Source organism: Schistocerca nitens, chromosome 1 (assembly GCF_023898315.1).
Source record: "Schistocerca nitens isolate TAMUIC-IGC-003100 chromosome 1, iqSchNite1.1, whole genome shotgun sequence".
NCBI lineage: Eukaryota > Metazoa > Arthropoda > Insecta > Orthoptera > Acrididae > Schistocerca > Schistocerca nitens.
This window is the reverse complement of record NC_064614.1, coordinates 824,942,743-824,965,732: the sequence shown is the minus strand read 5'-3', so window position 1 is coordinate 824,965,732 and position 22,990 is coordinate 824,942,743. Positions and strand designations below refer to the sequence as shown.

General features: G+C 41.6%; 1 protein-coding gene across 2 annotated transcripts in view; it reads left to right on the top strand.

Moving 5' to 3' along the window:
* LOC126262705 (serine/threonine-protein kinase par-1-like) overlaps window positions 1–22,990 on the top strand; it is a 413,823-nt gene that overhangs the window by 214,829 nt on the left and 176,004 nt on the right. For both annotated transcript variants that reach the window (XM_049959489.1, XM_049959496.1), the window contains exon 5: window positions 14,008–14,128. In XM_049959489.1, the coding sequence (XP_049815446.1) occupies window positions 14,008–14,128 (121 nt within the window). The remainder of the gene's footprint in view (window positions 1–14,007; window positions 14,129–22,990) is intronic.

Below are 22,990 nucleotides of genomic sequence, written 5' to 3'. Positions count from 1 at the left end.
AAGCCCCATTGCATGACGCGGACCAGTGAAACGGCACGTTTTTATGCAACAGGCGATGCAGTGGCTGAGCCACCGAAGTCGCAGACGGTAAAAACTTGTGATAGTATGCTATTTTCCCCAAGAAGGCCTGCAGTTCCTTAACAGATGTAGGGTGAGGAAGGGCATCGATCGCAGCGACAGTTTGCTGAAGTGGATGAATACCATTCCGAGAGAGTTGAAACCCCAAGTACGTGATAGATGCCTGAAAAAATTGTGATTTCTGAAGATTACACTTAAGACCGGCAGTCTGTAAGACATGAAAAAGTGTGCGGAGATTTTGAAGATGTTCTTCAGTGGTGGAGCCAGTGACAACAATGTCGTCCATGTAATTGATACACCCAGGGACAGGGAGCAATAATTGCTCCAAGAATCGCTGAAAGAGAGCAGGGGCGCTAGCAACCACGAAAGGCAAGCGTTGGTATTGATAGAAGCCGAAAGGCGTGTTAAGGACCAGAAACTGCCAGGAAGCAGCATCGAGAGGAAGTTGATTATAAGCTTCCGACAGGTCAATTTTAGAAAAATACTGGCCTCCAGCAAGTTTAGTGAACAGTTATTCAGGTCGTGGCATAGGGTAAGTGTCGATGAGGCATTAAGCATTTACAGTGGCTTTGAAATCGCCACAGAGACGAATATCACCATTTGGCTTAGCAACGACAACGACAGGAGAGGACCACTCACTGGAAGTGACAGGTTGCAAGACCCCTGAAGCAGTGAGACGATCCAGTTCCCGTTTGACCCGATCACGAAGGGCCACAGTCCGTATGTTCAGACTAATCTCAGGAATGGCTGTAGAGACTTTGGTATTGTTTTCACTAACATATAGACTGATTTACAATGAAGGTTTGTAGTTTATAAATATTTCATGCAATTTGGCTGGACTATATGAAGTAAAGCCTCCCACCGTTGTGAAAATTATGCCATTGTCACCTAACTGTGAATGGCAGGACTTGTTGGAATCATGGTTGCTCATCTTGTGGTCTGTGCCATTTTTACTTGCCAGAGAGTGCTGGATACAAGCATTACAAGGCAGAGAGTGTTTTGTACCAAGGTTACTTGGTGAGGAATGCTTTGTACCAAAGTTCTCCATACCAACATTGCTTGGCAGAGGGTGCTTTTTACTGTGTTGTATGGCTGACATTCCAATGTTGTGTGGTGGAGAGTGCTTCATACTGATGTGTGGCAAAGGGTGCTTTGTACTGATGTGTGGCAGAATCTGCTTCCTACAAGCATTGTGAGGCAGAGGCTGCATGCCACAAAAGTCATGTGGCAGAGAGTGCTTCATAACTATGTTTCCTAGCAGAGGGTTCTTCATACCATTGTTGCATGGTAGAGGGTTCTGGAGGCCATTATTTTTAATGAAAAGAGTGCATCATACCAATTTTGTGTGGCAGTGAGTGCTTTGTACCAATGTTGTATTGGGAAATGCAGAACAGGGCCACAAACTGTAACTCATGCTCACACTGAAGTTGGGTGGCCAGTAGTTGGTCATAGCTCTTGTCAAACTCCATTCTGGTCATAGCTCTTGTCAAACTCCATTCTGGTCATGTAGACCACACCACACTGACACTGCATTTGGGCTACTTGCAAGTGGTTGTAATAATGTTGAACTGGTAATTTCAGTCAGGCAGGCTGGCCAGTGTGGTAGCTCACAGCCCCATTACTGCCATGAGATACCACTCAAAACACTAATTACATATGGAACAGAAACTGTTTGTGTCCTGAGAACTTTCCAGGTGCACACTGCTTAAATAATTTATATTATGTGAAAGTGATGACATTCAGTTACCTGTCTTCTTTTATCATAACTGTATGCAGTGGCCCATCATCAAAGTCATCTGGCCTTAGATATTTAGAGCTATCTGTGTGAAGCTCAGCCAGGTCACTACTAGTGTTGTAAGGTGAGCTGTGGGAAACATGTTCTTAACAAAGAGTTTCAAAGCCATATTATAGAAGTTAAAAAAAAAAAAAAAACTTACAGAAAGTTTCTAGAAATTTATTATATGGTCCGAGTATGGAAATCGTAAGTGTAACACAGATTTAGCAAATTCAGCAAAAGACAATGATACCATCTTATTTGCGCATGACCAGGCAGTTATACCAGCCTCAAAAAATGACCTGCAGAGATCAGTTTGCCTGTCACATACAGTCTGTGAATGCAAAATATTAACAGTAAAAACTGAGATTAAGGTATTTTATTAGAAAGATCCATTTGGTTACAAATCAGCATGAGCTGTGAAGTATTAGACCGGGTCACGCACTTCAAACACCTTGAGGGTAGTGCCACATAAAGGGATGACCAAAGCAGTGAAGTTGAGGTTGCAATTTGCTCTGCAGTATGTGACTAGAAGATGGGATCTTTTGGTAGGACATATTCTGAGGCATCAAGGGATCACCAATTTAGTATTGGAGTGCAGCATGGAGGGTAAAAATCATAGAGGGAGACCAAGAGATGAATACCCTAAGCAGATTCAGTAGGATGTAGGTTGCAGTAGGTACTGGGTGATGAAGGAGCTTGCACAGGATAGAGTAGCATGGAGAGCTGCGTCAAACCAGTCTCTGGACTGAAGACCACAACAACAACACGTGGGGCACTAAAAGTTGGTATATAAGAGAAAAATGAGTAAAATTCTATAAAACAAAGGTTTTCCCAGCTTCGTAATATTGAAATGAAACATAGATCTAAAATGCAGGGATGAGATTCCCAGATTGGAGCAGAAGACAGTAGACTCCTATTTGTAGGCTATATCGTATAAAAATTGAGGATGTCAGAAAAGAACTAATGCCAAAATTGATGAATAGCAAATTACATGGTTCAAGTACATTGATGAGCCAAAACATTATGATATCTGCTGAACAGTGTGTTGGTCGACCTTCAGATAGCTGTACAGACGTGATTGCTAGGTTTCAGAAGCTATGTGGCATCAGATGTCTATGTACAGTTCACACCAATGCTTTGAATTATGGGCCAGTGGTTAGTGCTTGCAGAGCTCGTGGCCTATAGCATCCTAGATCTGTTCCATCAGGCTCAGATCTGGCAAAGTAAGTGAACAAGACATTAACTTGGATTCAGTGATGTGCTCCTTGAACCCAAGTGCGACATGGCATTTACAGTCATTCAGTTTTCCTGGCGACATCTGTTGACCTCTGAGACCTCAGCGAGTGTTACAAGTACATAGCCACAGCATGTACCCAGGGCCCGCTGATGCTGTATCAGGACATCTCGTGTAACCAGGCCTGTAGCAGACCCAGCCATGATGTTTACCATTGACCTGGTGAAGACAGTCAAGATGATATAGCAACCCACTGCCTCAAAGTCTGCACCAGAGCATGGGCAGCTGTGACTGGCAGCATCAGACTCCAGTGGTGTAGGTCTAGGGTGACCTGAGTTCAAGCCCCAGAACATGGGAAGGAAGCTGGCTTTTGGCAAAGAGAGCCATGTTGGGGACACAAGGCCCAATGTTGGTGCTGACAGTTGCATTATAGGTGTGATGTTGTCTTCATGGCAGTTTCCAGAACTGGATTGGCATTGTAACATAGCCCAGCTGTCAGATAACGACTGGCTGGCCCCGAGTGTGATTCTGATCTTGTGACACACACAGTTGTCACTGAAGATGTCATCACCATCAGGGAAGACATTAAGCATGGCCAGCAATATGAAAAGAATAAATTGTGACTCACCTTAGGCCTTCTTCTGTATTGGATGAAATAAACACACACACACACACACACACACACACACACACACACACACACACACACACACACATGTGCGAGCGCGCGACCACTGTCTCTGGCTGCTGAGGCTAGACAACGAACATAAGTGCATGATGGGAGAAGCGGTCTGGGTGGTGGGGGTAAAGAAGAGGTTGGGGCAGGTAGGGGGATCGATTGCAGGCTAGAGGTGGGGGACAGTAAAATGCTGCTTATGGAAGCATAAAGGAACGAGGTGGGGAGAGTGTAGGGTAGATAGGTACAGTTTGCAAGAATGTATGTTTGTGATTGTATGATCTGCACATAACTCACATTGTCCACAGCTGTCGTGATGTCATAGATTACTACCGTAGGTCCCATTGAAGCCCATGTGAATGTCCTCAGTAACGTAATAAAAGTGCCTTGACCAGCCTGCGTCCAAGGCACGGCACATGTTTTATGCAGCCACTTCATGGATGACTGCATATCCTGTCACAACTATCAATCTATTGTATGAAGAAACACCATTCAGATGAACAGATGGCACATTTCCATTTATCCAGAGTCCAATTTCAATGATCCAATGCTCACTGTGATTGTAATTGATGATATCATTGGGTCAGCATGGGAACACACAGGGGTCATCTGCTGTGGAACCCTACTTGGCAATGTGCATTGAACGGTGTGCTCTGAAACACTTGTGCCTATGCCAGCAGTGTACTGTGTCATCAGATCTGCCACAGGTCATGACCTCTCTCTGCGCAGAGCGAGCAAGCCTCTGACCATCTTGTCCTGTGATGAGGAGTGGCCATCCAACACCCTGTCACCTACTCATGTTTTCACCATCCTTCAACCATTTCCCACAGATACTAATAACAGTAACACACAAACTGCCAACCAGCTTCACTGTTTCCAAGATACCAGTTCCCAGGTGATGGGCCATAATAATCTGCTTTTTGTCAAAGTCCCTTAGGTTGAATTTATGCTGCCACCTTGCTGCTCTCTGCTTGCCACCATGACCCAGCAATGATGTATCAAACCAACTACATGTTACTGGCCCATTTAACCTGCACCATCACTGCTCACCATACTGCACGCTACGATCGTCACAGGGCTATGATATCAAGCTGGTTGTTTTTATGCTGTGACTGTCACTTTATGTCCTGAAACTTGAGCCACTGACTGCTAGGTCACTTTGGCAGTGCCATGTTTGACTGTTTCTGGTTGTGCAGTTTCTTGTGCACCATACTTCAACTTCTACATATCTATTTACTTCTGTACTCTTCAGACTATTCTGTAGTGCTTGGTTGAGGGTACTTCCCATTGCACCACATACTGAGGTTTCTTACCGTTCCACTTGCACATGGAGCATGAGAAAAATGACTTCTTTAGTGCCATTGTGTCTGCTGTAATGAGTTTAATCTTGTCTTTCTGATCACTGCAGGAGAATTATGCAGGAGGCTGTTGTATATTCCTAGATTCCTCACTTGATACTGGTACATGAAACTTTTAAATCTTAGAAGAAGAAATAGTTCGCTTCTCTTTCAAACACCTGACTGGTCGGGTTCTTTTTGTGTTGCTGTGATGCTGTTTAGTGGATCAAATAAATAAGACTATTGATGCTGCGCTTCTTTTCAGACACTAAGTATCCCCTGATAGTCCTATTTTATAGGGATGCCACAGACTTAAGCAATATTCTAAGATGGTGTTTTGTAAGTAGCATCCTTTCTAGTCTGGATGCATTTTCACAGTATCCTACTAATGAAACCACAATACATAGATGATAATATTTGTTCTGAGCTTATGACATAATTTCAAGAATGATGCCTCAGGCACTTTATTGCAGCCTATTTTGGATGCAAAGCTATCTGGGACTCCTGTCATACAGATCATCAAGAGATCTTCATGATGGATAACATGAGACATAACAATTGTTGAAAATTAAATCGGCATGAATATCTATAGGTCTCAGATGCAATACACGGATTAGATATAGATGATACAAACTGAATAAAAATATTACCTCAGAGTGAGTTGGCCTACAAATTGCTCTTCCTGAGAAATTATGTTAATAATGGTGGGTTGAATATCTTTTAACTATTCTGGCCTAATAATATTTTTTTAAAAACCTTGAAAAATTGTTGTGACATTCATAACAGTCTGAATAAGTGCTCTGGATGATTTTTGAGCTTATGATAGAATGGGAAAGTACTTGCAGAGTGGATGGTCTGCCTTCAAAGGGCGGTTTCGTATTTCTTCTTCTTTCTCCTGCCACTTCTATCTCCTTCCACTTCAGTCTCAATTGCTCTTAAGATTAGAATGTAACTTTGACATTTTGGGTTATGTATTTACTTTTATATTTGGTGCCCATTATAAACTGAAGTGCCAAAGAAACTGGTGTAGGCATGTGTATTCAAATACAGAGATACATAAACAGGCAGAATATGGCACTGTGGTCTGAAACACCTAGAGTATATAAGACAGCAAGTGTCTGGCACAGTTGTTAGATCAGTTACTGCTGCTGCAAATGGTACGTCATCAAGATTCAAGTGAGTTTGATGGGACACAGCATCTCTGAAGTAGAGATGAAGTAGGGATTTTCCTGTACGACCATTTCACGAATGTACCGTGAATATCAGGAATCTGGTAAAACATTAAGTCTCTGACATCTCTGCGGCCGGAAAAAGATCCTGCAAGAACAGCACCAGTGACCACTGAAGAGAATCATTCAGCGTGACTGAAGTGCAACCCTTCTGCAAATTTCGATGCTGAGCCATTAACAAGTGTCAGCGTGCTAACTATTCAATGAAATAATATCGATATGGGCTTCTGGAGCCAAAGGCCCACCCCTGTACCCTTGATGACTGTGTGATACAAAGCTATACGCTTTGCCTGGGCCCGTCAACACCAATGTCGGGCTGTTGGTGACTGGAAACATGTTGCTTGGTCGGATGAGTCTTGTTTCAAATTGTATCCAGTGGATCGACATGTACAGGTTGGAGGCAGTCTCATGAATCCATGGGTCCTGCATGTCAGCAGGGGACTGTTCAAGCTGGTGGAGGCTCTATAATGGTGTGGGGCGTGTGCAATTGGAGTGACATGGGACCCGTGACATGTCTAGATACGACTGTGACAGGTGACACATATTTAAGCATCCTGTCTGATCACCTTCTTCTATTCATGTGCATTGTGCATTCTGACGGAGTTGGGCAATTCCAGCAGGACAATGTGACACCCCACCCATCCAGAATTACTACAGAGTGCCTCCAGGAACACTCTTCTGCATTTAAAAACTTCCGCTGACTACCAAACTCCCCAGACATGAACATTATTGAGCATATTTGAGATGCCTTGCAAAGTGCTGTTCAGAATAGATTTCCACACCTTCGTACTCTTATGAATTTATGGACAGCTCTAACATTCTAATGACTTAAAGAGTGAGTGTGGATCTGCGTTAAATTGCTTTATTCCCCCAAACCACCTTCCACTTCTTTACGAGGTGACTTACTTGGAACTTTTAGCCATTCTTCTTTACTGGCTACCCGGCTGCTGGAAATCTTCTTGACTTCTTCTCCGTCAAATAACGCTAGGTACAGGAATTTTTAGACTCTTTCTACTTATGAAATAAGTAGACATACAAACTTTACTTTTCGTCAATTAATAATGTATTTGACTTTCGTACACAATAAAACTCTCACCTTCCACATAAATATGTAACATCCTGTAAGTCTCTCTTATAGCTGAACGTCAGAAACCAATTGAGTTACAGTTAAAACAAAGATGGCGTAGGTACCATAACTTTTCTTAACATGAATCAGAAAATAAGTCTTGTCTATAGCAAGGTTACGTCAAGAGTTTTTTAAGAGTTCTTTTTCAACTGTCCTTGTTTTAATAACAATAGTCAGTGACACAATAAGCGCAGAGCTGCATATAAACTCCAGGGTTTTTTGTTTCACACTCACTAAAACATCTATGGATTGCCCAACAGGCACTAGTCGGTGCTGTTTGTCTGCCATGTCTACTTTCTTTCCACAGACTGATTTTAAACCCACACACACAAACATGTGACGCACAGTAGGTAGGATCTACCAGCCCACGCTCATATCCAGAATATCGTGTGTTTGAGGCAGTAGGAGGCTGAGTGGTTCTAGAATTTACACAGAAATTCTCAAATCACTACATGTCGTCCCCCCGCTCCCCCAAAGATTGAACATGCGATATTTTGTACATAATCATAATGCAAATAATATCACTCATAATAACAACAACAACAACAACAACAACACACACACACACACACACACACACACACACACAACTTTCCTTTGAATTATGATTCTCTGTCATCTCTTGAACAATCTCTTGCTCATTGTTTTTCTATTGTTTTCTTATTTTACTTTGTTACTAAGACATGATCATTTACTCATGATTTTAGTCAGCTTTACTAATATTTAGGAATTGTAAGGACCCTCCCCTCCTCTCTCTCTCTCTCTCTCTCTCTCTCTCTCTCTCTCTCTGTCTGTCTCTCTCTCTCTCTAGGTGTTTATGACACATGAGTAATCTGTTTTCTATTCTTATCTTTTGTACTACCTTTTTCCTAGTATTTGTAGCTTGGAGGAGCTCTGGACAAAATGAAAATGTTCTTTTGACACTCATTTGTTTCGACGATACCTAATAATGCTAGTCGTTCATAGAATTCACACTTCCCAGAATAATCCCTATAAAACTTGTGACTTTTGTCACGATACTGTCCCCTTCTCCTAGGATCAGCACCTATTCCTTGCTTGTGGGTTGACCTTATGAGACCACTTCCTCTTTCCATTCTGGTAGGTACGCCCCTTACAAAACATCCCTATTCTTTAGTTCTTTAGACCACAGATCGTCCTATCTCCACGTAGGTACGCCTGCCCTTTATACTTAGTGAGTGCCGGGTACGCCCCCCTTATCCTTTCTGAGCAGGTCTCACGGTTCATTACCCTAGTATACATTTCTATGTGTGCCATAATTAAGTATCTTCTGGTAAAGATATAAATCTATCTTAAACTTTGCATTCATTCTTTAATACTGTATATCATTTACTCCCTAGAGTCCTCCTCTACTTATCAACTTCTATATATTTTCAATAGATACTATGTCTACATATACTATTTATGTCCCACTATCTCTCAATTCATCAGCGTATTTATTACACTGACATTTCTTAATGATCAACATGACTAATTCCTCTTCTACTGTCGTTTTCTTTCTTTGCTCAATACTCTTTCTTATTTATCCATTACTCATTACTACTTTATAGTTGGTCATTATTTAGTGTTTTCATTCCATAAACTTACATGCTTTTGTTTCTCTTTGCGCATGAGTTCATTGTGCCTATTCTAATCTCTATTTAGAACTGTCACTGTTCTTCGTTTACGTGCACCTCTTCTTATGTACATTCGATGTAGAACTGTCATAGCTTCCTATATATAGGTGCATATTTCCATATGTACAAACATTTTCCTCAACAACACCTGGCGGTCCTCACATCATGACCCTCCCATCTATATCACATCTCATAAAAGGTATAAAATGCTCTATACAAAATAGAAAATCTATACACTACGGTGTAACAGTTGTTCAGCTAGTCACATCATATTATATTTTCCACAAATATAATACTCTATTCAGTTTATTTGGTCTAGATATCACTTTTTTCTGTGATTCTCTTAAGTTGTTCTCTATTTTATAGTCATATCCAGTTTTCTAAGCATTAAGACTACAGAATAGTTCTAGATTTTAAAGGAATTCAGTGCAGGAAAATAGTTTTGGAAAAAAACACTGAAAACAACTCTGGATCCGACGGTCGTTACACCGCCCTTTAACTCAGAATGTTAACATCCATAGGGGATATACAAGTTTACATCCTTTACATTGTATTTCTCGCCCCTTTTTTTGCTTGTGTTAAATGCCAATCGTAATATTTCCTTATAGTACCCCATGTATTATTATAACATTTTGGGTCCCATAGATCTGATATTAACTTTTCTTGAGCACTGGCAGACCAGTACTTCTCTTTAAATTTCATTTGAAAGTCTCCCCAAGAGGAAAAATTCTCAATATTTACTGTTCTCCATTCTAAGGCTTCACCTAGAAGGCCCCCACAGCAAATTCGATCTTCTTGGAATCTTCCCAAGTTTTTGGTAAAGTTTGGTTAAATATTTTTAAGAAATGGGTTGGATGTACCTCTCCGTCCAGCTTAAATTTAGGAAATTGTCTAGATAACCCTGAATTAGCTCCCCATTGCAAACCAGTCACTGCTTCAGTAGTTAATACAACATTAGGTGACATTACCCTTTTTTCTATTTTATCTTGGATAAGCTTAATTTCTCTCCACAGGTCGTCCATACCCTTCCTGGTATTGAGTTCGGAAGAAGGAATACGAGGGCTATGCTGAAAGTTTTTAGCAGCCTGTAAACCATAAGGCGGAGGACAATGGGATTGTTTTCATTTGAAAGAGTGATGTTTTTCGACCTTGGGATGTGCGCGCGCAGCCCCTGGCTAGTGGTGATCCCCCCCCTACAGCGCGGTAAGAAAGCACAGGCAGTGCTGAGTCAGAGACGGTGCAGGATGGAGCTGTCGCACCGCGACTTTCGCACCATGATTTTTTACGATTATAGAAAGGGTTTATGTGCCGAAGAATGCCATACTTCTTTGCTGCGTGTTTTTGGTTAAGCTTCCCCTTCTAGGGCCACAGTTGGAAATTGGTTTCGTGAGTTTTCGAGGGGTTGGCCTTCTATTGAAGATGAACCTCGCCCCGGCCGGCCAGCAACAGCTGTGACTCCTGAAAACATTGATGCTGTGAGGAAAATGATCAAAGAAGATCCATATCTTACATTTTGCGACATTGAGGGGACCCTAAATATTGGATCAACAGCAGCACAGACCATCGTTCATAGTCACTTAGGCCTTACTAAGAGATGTGCCTGTTGTGTGCCACATTCCCTGACAGAAAGCCAAAAGGAGGCGAGAGTGGACTGGTGTTGTTTCATGCTTGAAAAATTCAATGGAGGGAAGTCCCAAGACACCTACAATATCGCCACAGGTGATGAAATGTAGGTCTACTATTATGACCCTGAAACGAAGAGACAGTCTTGTGTGTGGTGCTTTCCAGGTGAGGAACCACCCACAAAAGTTCGACATAGTTGGAGCTCTGGAAAAAAGATGGTGGCAACTTTTTTCACAAAGATCGGGCATCTCACCTCTGTGACCTTGGACACAATCGTACAGTCATCGCCACATGGAAGTCACAGCATCCAAAGTCCAAGAGTGGACACCTTCTGCTGCATCACGACAATGCATCTGCGCACAGGGCTGCCAGAACAATGGACTTTCTGGAGAAGGAAACAGTGCGAGTGTTACCCCATCCCCCCTATTCACCTGACCTGGCCCCCTGTGACTTCTTTCTGTTTCCTAAGACTAAGGAAAAAATTCGAGGGCAGCGGTTTTCATTAGATGAAGAGGCCATTGCAGCATACGAGAGTGCACTAAGTGACATCCCAAAAGAAGCTTGGACTGACACATTTTCTAAGTGGTTTCAGAGAATGGAAAAATGTATATATGCTAATGGAGAGTATTTTGAAAAGTTGTAAATTTTTTTGCAAATAAATTTTTTTTCACACATTCTGCTAAAAGCTTTCGGCATAGCCCTCGTAGGTGATACGTTTCCGGATGTTATTCTCTCTGTAACCTTTCGATCTACAATTTCTCCAAATTGTTCCTCCAAACTAATTACATTTATAATATCAGAGGTAGCTATTTTCTCTTTGAAATTTCTTTCTACATTATCTGCTTGTTTTTAGACTCTTTCTACTTATGAAATAAGTAGACATACAAACTTTACTTTTCGTCAATTGACGATGTATTTGACTTTCATACACAACAAAACTCTCACTTTCCACATAAATATGTAAGTCTCACATACTGCCGAACGTCAGAAACCAGTTGAGTTACAGTTAAAAGAAAGTTTGCCTAGATGCCATAACTTTTCTTAACAGGAATCAGAAAATAAATCTTGCCTATAGCAGGGTTACGTCAAGAGTTTTTTAAGAGTTCGTTTCAACTGTCCTTGTTTTAATAACAATAGACAATGACACAATAATCACAGAGCTGCATATAAACTCCATGGTTCTTCCTTACACACTTACTAAAACATCTATGGATTGCCCCACAGGTACTTGTCGATGCCGTTCGTCCGCCGCATCTACTTTCTTCCCGTGACTGATTTTAAACCCGCACACACAAAAATGTGACATGCAGTAGGTAGGATTCTACTATCCCACACTCATATCCAGAATATCGTGTGTTTGAGGCGGTAGGAGACTGAATGGTTGTAGAATTTACACAGAAATTCTCGAATCACTACACAGCCCTACAGGATTCATGGTATCAGTTCCTTCCAGCACTACTTCAGACATTAGTCGAGTCCTTGCCATGTTGTGTTGCGACACTTCTGCCTGCTCGCGGGGGCTCTGCATGATATTAGACAGGTGTACCAGTTTATTTGGCTCTTAAGTGTAAGACTGTTAATGCTGTACTTCTTACATTAACAGTTGATGCAAGCATTGTAAAAGATTGTTTACATTTTTTTCCTTTCTGTAGTCACACCTTGACGTGGCATCTCCCCCATCCCATTGCATCCCCGTTTTGATTAATGTCACCATGTGAGCATTTTAATTAGTAAGTAAAATAGTAGGCTATACATAAATACATACTCTTGTTGGGCCAATTCTACTAGGATGTATGTTTCCACTGAATCTGCAGTGTTTTCAGTGTGTTTGCTGATGCTCCTGTCTTATGACTGGAGTGCTTAAGAGACAGAAATCTGCATTAGGATGACCAAATTGAGATTCCCTGTAAAGTCCTACCATCATGTATAGATAAGTTATTTTTCTTGAAGTTGCATTTTAGTTTTTGAAACATTTAATTCTTGTGTTGTGTAGTTGCCAGATACTTGTTGTATAATTTTTTTTCTGTTTCAAGTGGCAAATGGTAACTTTTGAAATGGCTAGTTTCATTATTTAGGTTTCCAACAATTGTAGAGATTAACTGTTAACTGTTGTTCAATTTGATGAGGGCTAGGTGGTACGCCATTCAAAATCCACTTGAAGGGGTATCTGTGAAGTAGGAGGAGGAAGAACTAGTTTTGTATATAAAATAGCTTAGTAAATGTATACATCAATTAAACCAATATTGGACAGATTTATAATTTTTCTCTGTGTTAGAGCTATTGAAATGTAATATATGAACAGAATATCTGAGCAACTCAAATTAATGGAAAGAGAATCATTAATTGTAGCCAAATTATGAGAAAGAAAGTTGCTACTCACCATTTAGCAGAGATGCTGAGTCGCAGATAGGCACAACAAACGACTCTCAAAATTATAGCTTTTGGCCGTTAAGGCCTTGATCAACAATAGACAGACATATGTGCGCGCGCACGGAAACACACACACACACACACACACACACACACACACACACACACACACAAATGCAACTTACACACACAACTGCAGTCTCAGGCCACTAGAACCAAACTTGTGAGCAGCAGCACCAGTGCGTGATGGGAGTGGCAACTGGATTGGGGTAAGGAAGCTGGAGCTGGGAGAGCGAGGGATATTATGGTGGGGGTGGTGGGCAGTAAAATGCTGCAGGTTAGACTGAGTGCAGGGGAGAGGTGGAGAGGGGAATTAGTGGAAAAGGAGAGAAATAAAAAGACTGAGTGTGGTGGTGGAATGACGGCTGTGTAGTGCTGGAATGGGAACAGGGAAGGGGCTGGATGGGTGAGGACAGTGACTAACAAAGGTTCGTTAACCCCACTCAGATGCCACTCCCAAAGGTTCGTTAACCCCACTCAGTCGCCACTCCCATCATGCACTGATGCTGCTGCTCGCAGTGTGGTTTCAGTTGCCTGAGATTGCAGTCATGTGTGTGGATTGCATTGGCGTGAGTGAGTGAGTGAGTGAGTGTGTGTGTGCGTGCGTGCCCACGTGTGTGTGTGTGTGTGTGTGTGTGTGTTTTGCTGATGAAGAGTTTTTTTGTTGTGCCTATCTGCAACTCAGCATCTACACTAAATGGTGTGTACCAACTTTCCTTCTCATAATATTGTTACATTCCATCCTGGATTTTCCATTGTCTGATTTAATTACAGCCTTGTGTACCATACAGTTAGTCCTCCAATTTTTGCTGCCTGCTGCCACTGCTACTAATGTAATTTGATTATTTTGTTTCCCTTTGCAGGTTGCCATAAAAACTATTAAAAAGGCGAAGATAGAGACAGAAGCAGACTTGGTAAGGATACGAAGAGAAATTCAGATTATGTCATCTGTGCAGCATCCAAACATCATTCACATATATGAAGGTAATGCACAATTCACTTGCAGTAAGTGTGTTATGATATGATGATACAGCTTTGGGGTACACAGTAGTGCAGATGTTATTGCCATTTTAACAGCTTCATTAATGGGCAGAATAAATGGAACCAGATGGAATCTATCATCACAGTGAATGGGTCATTACGATATAAAAGGTGACCCTTATAAATTGCTATCTTTTGTATTCATCTTGTATGGTTCATGTTAACTGCTTTCATGTCCTTTTATTCAGAGTCTATTTTAACTGTATCACTTAGGGTGTTTCATGCATTATGCAAACAGATGTCTGGCATAGAGTGAGAAACAACCAGGAATGTTGGCTTCAGTCGCAATGTATGCTCCAGTCTAAGCCTTGGGTGCTGACGTTGACAAATCAGGCTTAACTGAACTAAATGAATTAACAGTGACCTTAAAAAGAAGTCCAAGAAAATTCTTCTGACTTTTAGTACCTCATTCCGACATTTCAGTAGGATCTGGTCACACAGCTGTACACAAACTTAAATTAAAGCCTTACTAAGTAATGATAGTGAAGCAAGCAACAAACAAAGATAGTTTTGCTCAATGTCAGTATTGCAAGTGGCTGTTGCAGTCTCTGCGTGAACTGATAGGGGTATATGCTATCATCAAAACCATCTCATACTACTGTCAAACACATTTTTCTTGTATATGTGCTTGAATTGTACTGTGCCAAATAACCATGGGTCTCTTTGTTATATCAAATAACCGTGGGTCTCTTTGTTAGTTGCCTGAAAATGGTTGAAGTACATTGTTCATATATGAGTCAGAAGTAATGGTTTGACAGAAAAAGATCGGTACCTTAGTGCATATTGCACTGCTTACACACACCACACTCTTGCTTTCACATTATGCAGAGGCTCTTGATGTAACCAACTATTTTCAGAACATCAGTGGTTCATGTACCCTAATAAATGCAATCATACTTCATCAGAAGAAAGCGTGTTTCGTGATTAACCTCTTCAAGAGGCACACACTGCAATCGCCAGCTGCAGTGCGGATGTCAAACAGCAGCATCAATTTGTCATTTGATGCAGTGTCATTAATTAGTAAGGTCTCAGGGGTTGCACAGCTCTGCTAGTCAGATGCTACTGACTAACTAGTATTAAGTGCTGCGTTCCCCAGCAATTTTTTCAGACTCTTTCCAGGTCCATTTGTATCTTGCCTATTCCAGGTGAAATCAGTTTACCACCTGCTAAAATCCAAGGAATGGACTGGAGTGAATGCAGCAATCTACCTTCCTGGTGCTGTCAGCTGCAGCACTTGCATCATACATGAAACACACTATACTATTTATCAAGAATGGAGAGATATTTTTTTATTTTTGAAGTAAATATTAAAAATAATTTTATTTTTGCCCAAACTATTGTTATCAAGGTTTGATCAAATGTCATGGAAGGGGAGGGGGCAAGAGGGGAGGGTGGGGGGGTGGGGGGTGATGGGGCTGGCATGACTGATCTGGGGCCATCTACAGCTAGCAGAAGGGACCAACAATGAGCAAACAGATAAGTGGAGATGGCACTATAGGTAAACATAGTCCCAGTGAGTAATCTGGAGAGATAAAACCTGAGGTATAACAAAAATGGAGACCAAGAACGAATAGTGCATTGTGACAATGAGATGATAATGAAGCAAATACACCACTGAGTCCCATGTGACAGCTCTGGGGACTGTAACTGCTCCTCCTAGCCTAGGTCTAGTTACATGCACTCAGGCAGGGTTTCAGTGTCACAGAGCCATTATTCAAGATATCTAGCCATTATTCAAGATATCTCCCCCTGAAATTGGCATGTGCATGGAAGCATCATGAACAACGTTTTGGAATGGGAAATGGTGGTATGGTCATTATACTGGCACTTAATCATGTTGACTGGTGAGAGGAACTGGGAATGTCCAGCCTTATGCTGCATCATGGCGATGTGGGTATCATGGTCAGAATGCTGAGAGGAGATATTCATCCCCATGTCTGAGTCAAATTGCCTTGTATGGGACACCACCTTACTGTACCATCTTCAGTGCTGGGTGAGAGAGTTTGCATGCATGAGTGACACTGAGGAGGCATAACTATTAGCAGGGCCACTTAGCTCAGACAGGCTTCAGCAGAGAGGCCTTATGAAGAGTTTCTCACAACTTAGGAAAGAGAGGGCTATATTTTTCCCAGAGAGCTCCACCAGCATAGGTTGGTATTGGCACAGCGACCCTGAGTTGCCCAGGCTGGTGACATACCAGCACTGCCAGACCACTTCTACCATAAATTTGGGGAACACTTTAAGGGCCATCGTTAGGTGGAGAGGTGGAACATTGTGAATTTTTGAGAATGTGGGTCTTTGCTACCACTGGCTTGGATATGAGGAAATAATATGCCTCCATAAAAAAATTTCAACACCAAGGTGTGTTACATGCTGATGGCGTGAATGGCTGTCGAGGCAAAACAGAGGGCACCTGCTGGCCCCAATTGTATAAGCCCCACAAAGGTATATGGAGGTCTGCCTGGGGTCAACATTTGTTTCCCTAGTGGCTCATGCGATCACTATGGAGTGAGCTCAATTTACAAAAGGAGGCTGTGTTTTTCCCAGGGAGCTCCACTGGCAAGGTTAGTAGATTAGTGTACCATTAGACTGTCATTATAATCGAGTGAACAGAGGGAACTTTGATGCATAGCACCCTTAACTTCTGTAAAAATGTGGTTAACTGCTCCAGTTTAATGGAGATGGAAACTGAGGAATAATATGAAGAAGGGAAAGGCATGGGTGTTACAGATACTGCAAAACTATATGAGCAGAGTCAGTGGCACCTTGGAAAAGAACGACGACATTTACCGTATTTACTCGAATCTAAGCCGCACTTTTTTTCCGGTTTTAGTAATCCAAAAAACCACCTGCGGCTTAGAATCGAGTGCAAAATAAGCGGAAGTTCTGAAAAATGTTGGTAGGTGCCGCCACAACTGACTTCCGCCGTCGAATATATGAAGCACTGCATAGGCATGCTTTGTAGGCACAAAGATAAATACTGGTGCCAAAACCTCTGCGTCAGTAAATAAATTAAAAAAAAATTCCGTATTGTTCATCTTCGAATGTAGCAAAAATGGCCAAATCTACTTTCTGAATTTTTTCCTACCTGTGGGAAGAGATGGTTGCTAATAGGAACCTGATGAAATGTGAATCACATGCAGTATTCTCTTCACCATAAGAATAATACTAATATACACATTTTGCCATGCATTCTTTCGTGTTTGCTGCTATCTCATTTAAATCCTGTCTGCCTAATAAACTACGAAACTAGAGTGAGACAACAGCAAACGCGGAAGAATATACGTAATGTGTCATGTTTATATTCGTATTATTCTTATGCCTAATAGTGATACAGTCAGAAATGAAGCAAGACAACTGACTAGATTTTTAAATCTAAGATGACTCTAATTTCTGTGCAGAATTTGATGTACTAAAGAAGCGGCCGCACAGATTTTCAAATGAAGAAAAATTTTCGCCTAACTCTCGTTCAGAACATGTTCTATCATAGGCAGTCTATTATTTGGTTCTTGTTGATCATTATCAAAGAAAGCAGCAGTGTAAGTAACAACAAATAGCAGTCTCTTGCCATTGTTTTGCTATGAATCGATTCCTCTTTTTTTTTTTAATTGTAAGCGGCGGTAGCGCGCGCAAAAGCAAGCCATGCCGCGAACGGTGACAGGCCGTAAACCCGCACTATCAGAATGCGACAAACAATGCATGACACAGTACAGTAATGCATTTTCAGCTTATAGTGACGTAAACACCTATAACAAAGAAAACAGCGCTTATCAGATTAAAGCAAAATAAGCAATCGATTCAAACCAGATGAAGCACGTGAAAAAGGAAGGGTACCCGTATAAATACGGACGGAGCGCCTGACGCATAGCAATGGCTACCTGGTAAAGCTTAACTGCTAAGCTTACGACTCGAACCAAACTACTGTAGCTGTATCGTCATTCATTCGACCTAAATTGTGTCTTATATTACAATGGACGAACTTTGTTTCGATTTGAAGGTGCGGCCTAAAACCTTTCTCTCCCCTTGAATTTCGAGTCTCAAATTTCAGGTGCGGCTTAGATTCGGGATTTTTTTTTTCCTTGATTTCAAGCCTCATTTTTCAGGTGCGGCTTAGATTCGAGTGCGGTTTAGATTCGAGTAAATACGGTACTCTAACCTCTAATACTCCAGAATTATATGAACGTATTCTTGTAGGCTATATCCATCTTAAGGTTTGACCACTTGTTTCCAACAGTATGTGATGCTTCAAATGTCAAAGACTTGGTCATACCACTATAGCTTGTAATGGGAGGGGAACATGTGGAAATAGCAGAGACTCAGCTCAAGAATCGGATGACTATTCTACACTTATCCCTAAATGAAAAAACTTCTTTGAGGATCACCAAGTATTGAGTGGGAAGTGAAGGTTTGTAAAAAGGAAAGGAACCTTAACCGCATATCACCTCACACTATCAGAGGCCCACTAAGCCATCCTCTAGACTCCTCCCATAAGTAAAGAAAAACATCACACAAAAAGTTCTTCGAAATCAAAAAAAGGGGCAGCAACCATTGGATCAGTGAGAACTCTCCTTTTCTGATGGTGATTTTATGGCCAAGAGTACGGGTATTCACATGGAGGAACTGGAAAACTGAGCACTGTCTAATATTATCCCTGACCCCTCAGGTAAATCACCACCACTGAGGGAGAAGGATGATGACAACCCTTACTAATCAGTGGCTCCCATAGAGACTTATGTGTGCAGTGGATCTTACATGGATGCTAATCACATTTAGAAGAAGCCCAGGAGAGAGCATTCTGCATATGCTGACACGAAATACATTTTAATGTCACTGACACACCTGTGTTGCAGGGCTACCACTCCTGCAGAAAGGACAGTGTTACTGGAGACAGGGCTAAGGGTAGGGTGATTTCTTTCATTGATGATAGATGCCACTGCTCTCCTGTCCCTCTTACCATGGACATACAGGTTGTCTCAGTGCAAGTTCCCTCACCACTTAATATCACAGTGTGTTCTTTATATCTTCTACCTCATGATCTGTTGAAAGCAAGTGCACAAACACAGCTTCTTCAGGCAGTCCACCACCCATTCTTCCACTTCGGTGCTATGGGACTCAGCTGTCACTTGCGACACGCTTCTCTGCAGCTACAGGGCATCTTTAGCTATTGACCCTTATTTTGGCTCCCCAGCTATTGCAGGCTAACTCCAGTGGAAAATGACCACGTATTTTCATTCCAGTGGCCATTTTCTGGTGTGGATCCAGCTGCTGACTTAGGTGGTGGTTGACAGGAGACTGCGAAGACAAATGCTTCAGAGGGCAGATTAGTTAGTGATACAGTTCAACAGGGCATCTCCAAACAATAGGAATGGGCTCTGCAGGTGGAGGACCATATCACCTGTTTAATGCCACGAGCTGCTGCCATTTCCATTCCCTGTCTGGCATCACATCAGATGTTGGTCTGTTCTTTGGTTGAATGAAGAATGTCACTCAGCCATTGGAACCAGGTGCTGAGCTTCGCAGCAAAAACCTTTGTGCCTACAGGTCTGCGAGAGCACATGCGAGGCAAGTGATAAATGAATGGATGAGGAGCTCCTGGAAGGAATTCACAACTTTCATTTATTTGTCCAATTCCACTACACAACTTTGGGACTCAGTAAGGCAGACTTCAGCCAAGGGCTGTACACCTACCCCCGAACTTCTTGATAAATAGAATCTTGGTGGCTTACATTTTAGCAGAACACTTTTTTACTGTAAATGTGTCATCCAAACAAACTCCTCTGATTTTCAGATGTTGCATGGGACTGCAGAGATGAGAAGGCTTCACTTCTTTCTAGTCTAATGAGGAGGTCTACAATCTTCAATTCTCTATGTCGGAAATGGAATCAGCTTTCCCTGCAACCGTAGACATTGCTCCAGGGCCGAATCAGATTCATTATGTTCCATATTCTATGCCCTGGCATCAAGGACATACTCTTAGCTTGTTTCAGTCAGATCTGGCTTGATGGACAGTATCTCATCACTAGGAAGGAAGCAATATTAATTCTGTTAATGAAAGACAGGCAAGGGTCATGCCAGCCATAATGGTTACTGAAGTCTAGTTCTTACCCACCTCATCTGGCTCCTCGAATCTCATAGTCAACTGTACCACTCCCCATGCTGTTTCAGATTCTGCTGTTACATCCTTGACAACTTAGTTCTACTCGAGATGACCATACATGAGTCTTTCTTATGCCACAACCATTTAGTATGTGTGTTTTTTTGATCTTGAAAAAGCATATGACGCTAGTAGGAGGCACAATACCCTTCAGAAACCTCGTAAATGTGGTCTACTTGGTCTCAATCTTTCCTCAAGGACAGGCATGTTTTGTATCATGTTGATGATTCCTTACGTGACCACTTTATTTAGGAGAATGGGGTCCCTCAAGGCAGTATATCCAGTGTCACATTGTTCACAACCACTACCAATAGCATCTCCTTTGCAGTTAAAGATTCTTTGTTTGTGGTTGACTTTGCGATCTTCTGCTCTTCCTCTGAAATATAGTGATGATGAAGCAATATCGGCTGACCATAAGGATTTTGGGGTCTTGGACCAACAAAACTGGTTATAGGTCTTCACTTGAGAAGACTCCTTGTGTTAACTTTAACCATGCTTATCTCAGTTTTCACCCATGGGAATTCACAAGAAGGGACACTATATTATACATTTTAAGGAAAATGTGCACTTTTTGGATTCAATATTTGACTCAAAATTAACCTGGCTTCCTTGCCTGAAAGACCTGTGAACAAAGGGCTTTCAAATCATTAAGTATTTTGAAATGCCTCAGCGGACATACATGAGGAGCTTACAAGTTACATCTGCTGCTGTTTGATTGGACATTTGTCAGATCATGGTTAGATTATGGCAGCATGGTTTATGAATCAGCTAGTATTTCACACCTCAAGATGTTAGATGCTGTCCACCATGAGGGTATTCGGATATTGTCTGGAGCCTTCTGGACCAGCTCAGTTCAGAATGTGTGTGCAGAAACATGTGAACCATCACTCATGATTTGGTGGGGCCTCCGTTTGGCTTGACAGGCTCTAAAATTCTCAACATTGCCTCAGGCATTGGTGTTTGGTGTGGCATTCTATCTCCACTTTGGGTGGCTTTTTAGGAATTGGTCCCATGTGACCAAGCCATTTGGGCCATGCTACTGACTGTTTCATGGATTTGAACAGATCAGACCTTCAGATACCTGTGCAGTAATGGAACAAATTGCCACCTCAGTGTTTTTGGAGGCCCAAAGTAATTTTAAGCCTGGCTAAGTGCAAGAAAATTGGTATTCCAGATTACCATATTTACTCGAATCTAAGCCGCACCTGAAAAATGAGACTCGAAATCAAGGAAAAAAATTTTCCCGAATCTAAGCCGCACCTGAAATTTGAGACTCTAAATTCAAGGGGAGAGAAAAGTTTTAGGCCGCACCTCCAAATCGAAACAAAGTTGGTCCATTGTAATATGAGACACAATGTAGGTCGAATGAATGACGATATAGCTACAGTAGTTTGGTTCGAGTCGTAAGCTTAGCAGTTAAGCTTTACCAGGTTGCCATTGGTATGCGTCCGGCGCTCCGTCCGTATTTATACGGGTACCCTTCCTTTTTCACGTGCTTCGTCTGGTTTGAATCGATTGCTTATTTTGCTTTGATCTGAAAAGTGCCGTTTTCATTGTTATAGGTGTTTATGTCACTCCAAGCTGAAAATGCATTACTGCACTGTGTCATGCATTGTTTGTCGCATTCTGATAGTACGTGTTTACGAACTGTCGCCGCTCGCGGCATGGCTTGCTTTTGTGCGCGCTACCACTGCTTACAATAAAAGAAATTGAGGAATCGTCTCATTAGCGGAACAATGGCAAGAGACTGCTATTTGTTGTTACTTACACTGATGCTTTCTTTGATAATGATCAACAAGAACCAAATAATAGACTGTGTATGATAGAAGATGTTCTGAACAAGAGTTTAGCGAAAATTTTTCTCTGAAAATCTTTGTAGACGCCTCTTTAGTACGTTACATTCTGCACAGAAATTAGAGTCATCTTAGATTTAAAAATCTAGTCAGTTGCCATGCTTCATTTCTGACTGTATCACTATTAGGCATAAGAATAATACGAATATAAACATGACATGATACGTATATTCTTCCGCGTTTGCTGTTGTCTCACTCTAGTTTCGTAGTTTATTAGGCAGACAGGATTGAAATGAGATAGCAGCAAACACGAAAGAATACATGGCAAAATGTTTATATTCGTATTACTGTTATTGTGAAGAGAGTACTGCATGTGATTCACAATTCATAAAAGTTCCTATTAGCAACCATCTCTTCTCACAGGTAGGAAAAAATTCAGAACATAGAGTTGGCCATATTGACGAACATCCCAAACAGTCTTGCCAGTCGGATTTTTGTAGTACATTGAAATTCTGCTACTTTCGAAGATGAACAATACGGAATTTATATTTACTTCGTTGGATAATGTATGAAAATGCAGTGGTCGAAACTCGGGGCGGAGAAAAAAATCTCATCTTCCACTTTTTTTTAAAATTTATTTACTGACGCAGAGGTTTTGGCGCCAGTATTTATCTTTGTGCCTGCAAAGCATGCCTGTGTAGCGCTACATATATTCGACAGCAGAAGTTAGATGTGGCGGCACCTACCAACATTTTTCAGAACTTCCGCTTACTTTGCACTCGATTCTAAGCCGCAGGCGGTTTTTTGGATTAAAAAAACCGGAAAAAAAGTGCGACTTAGATTCGAGTAAATACGGTA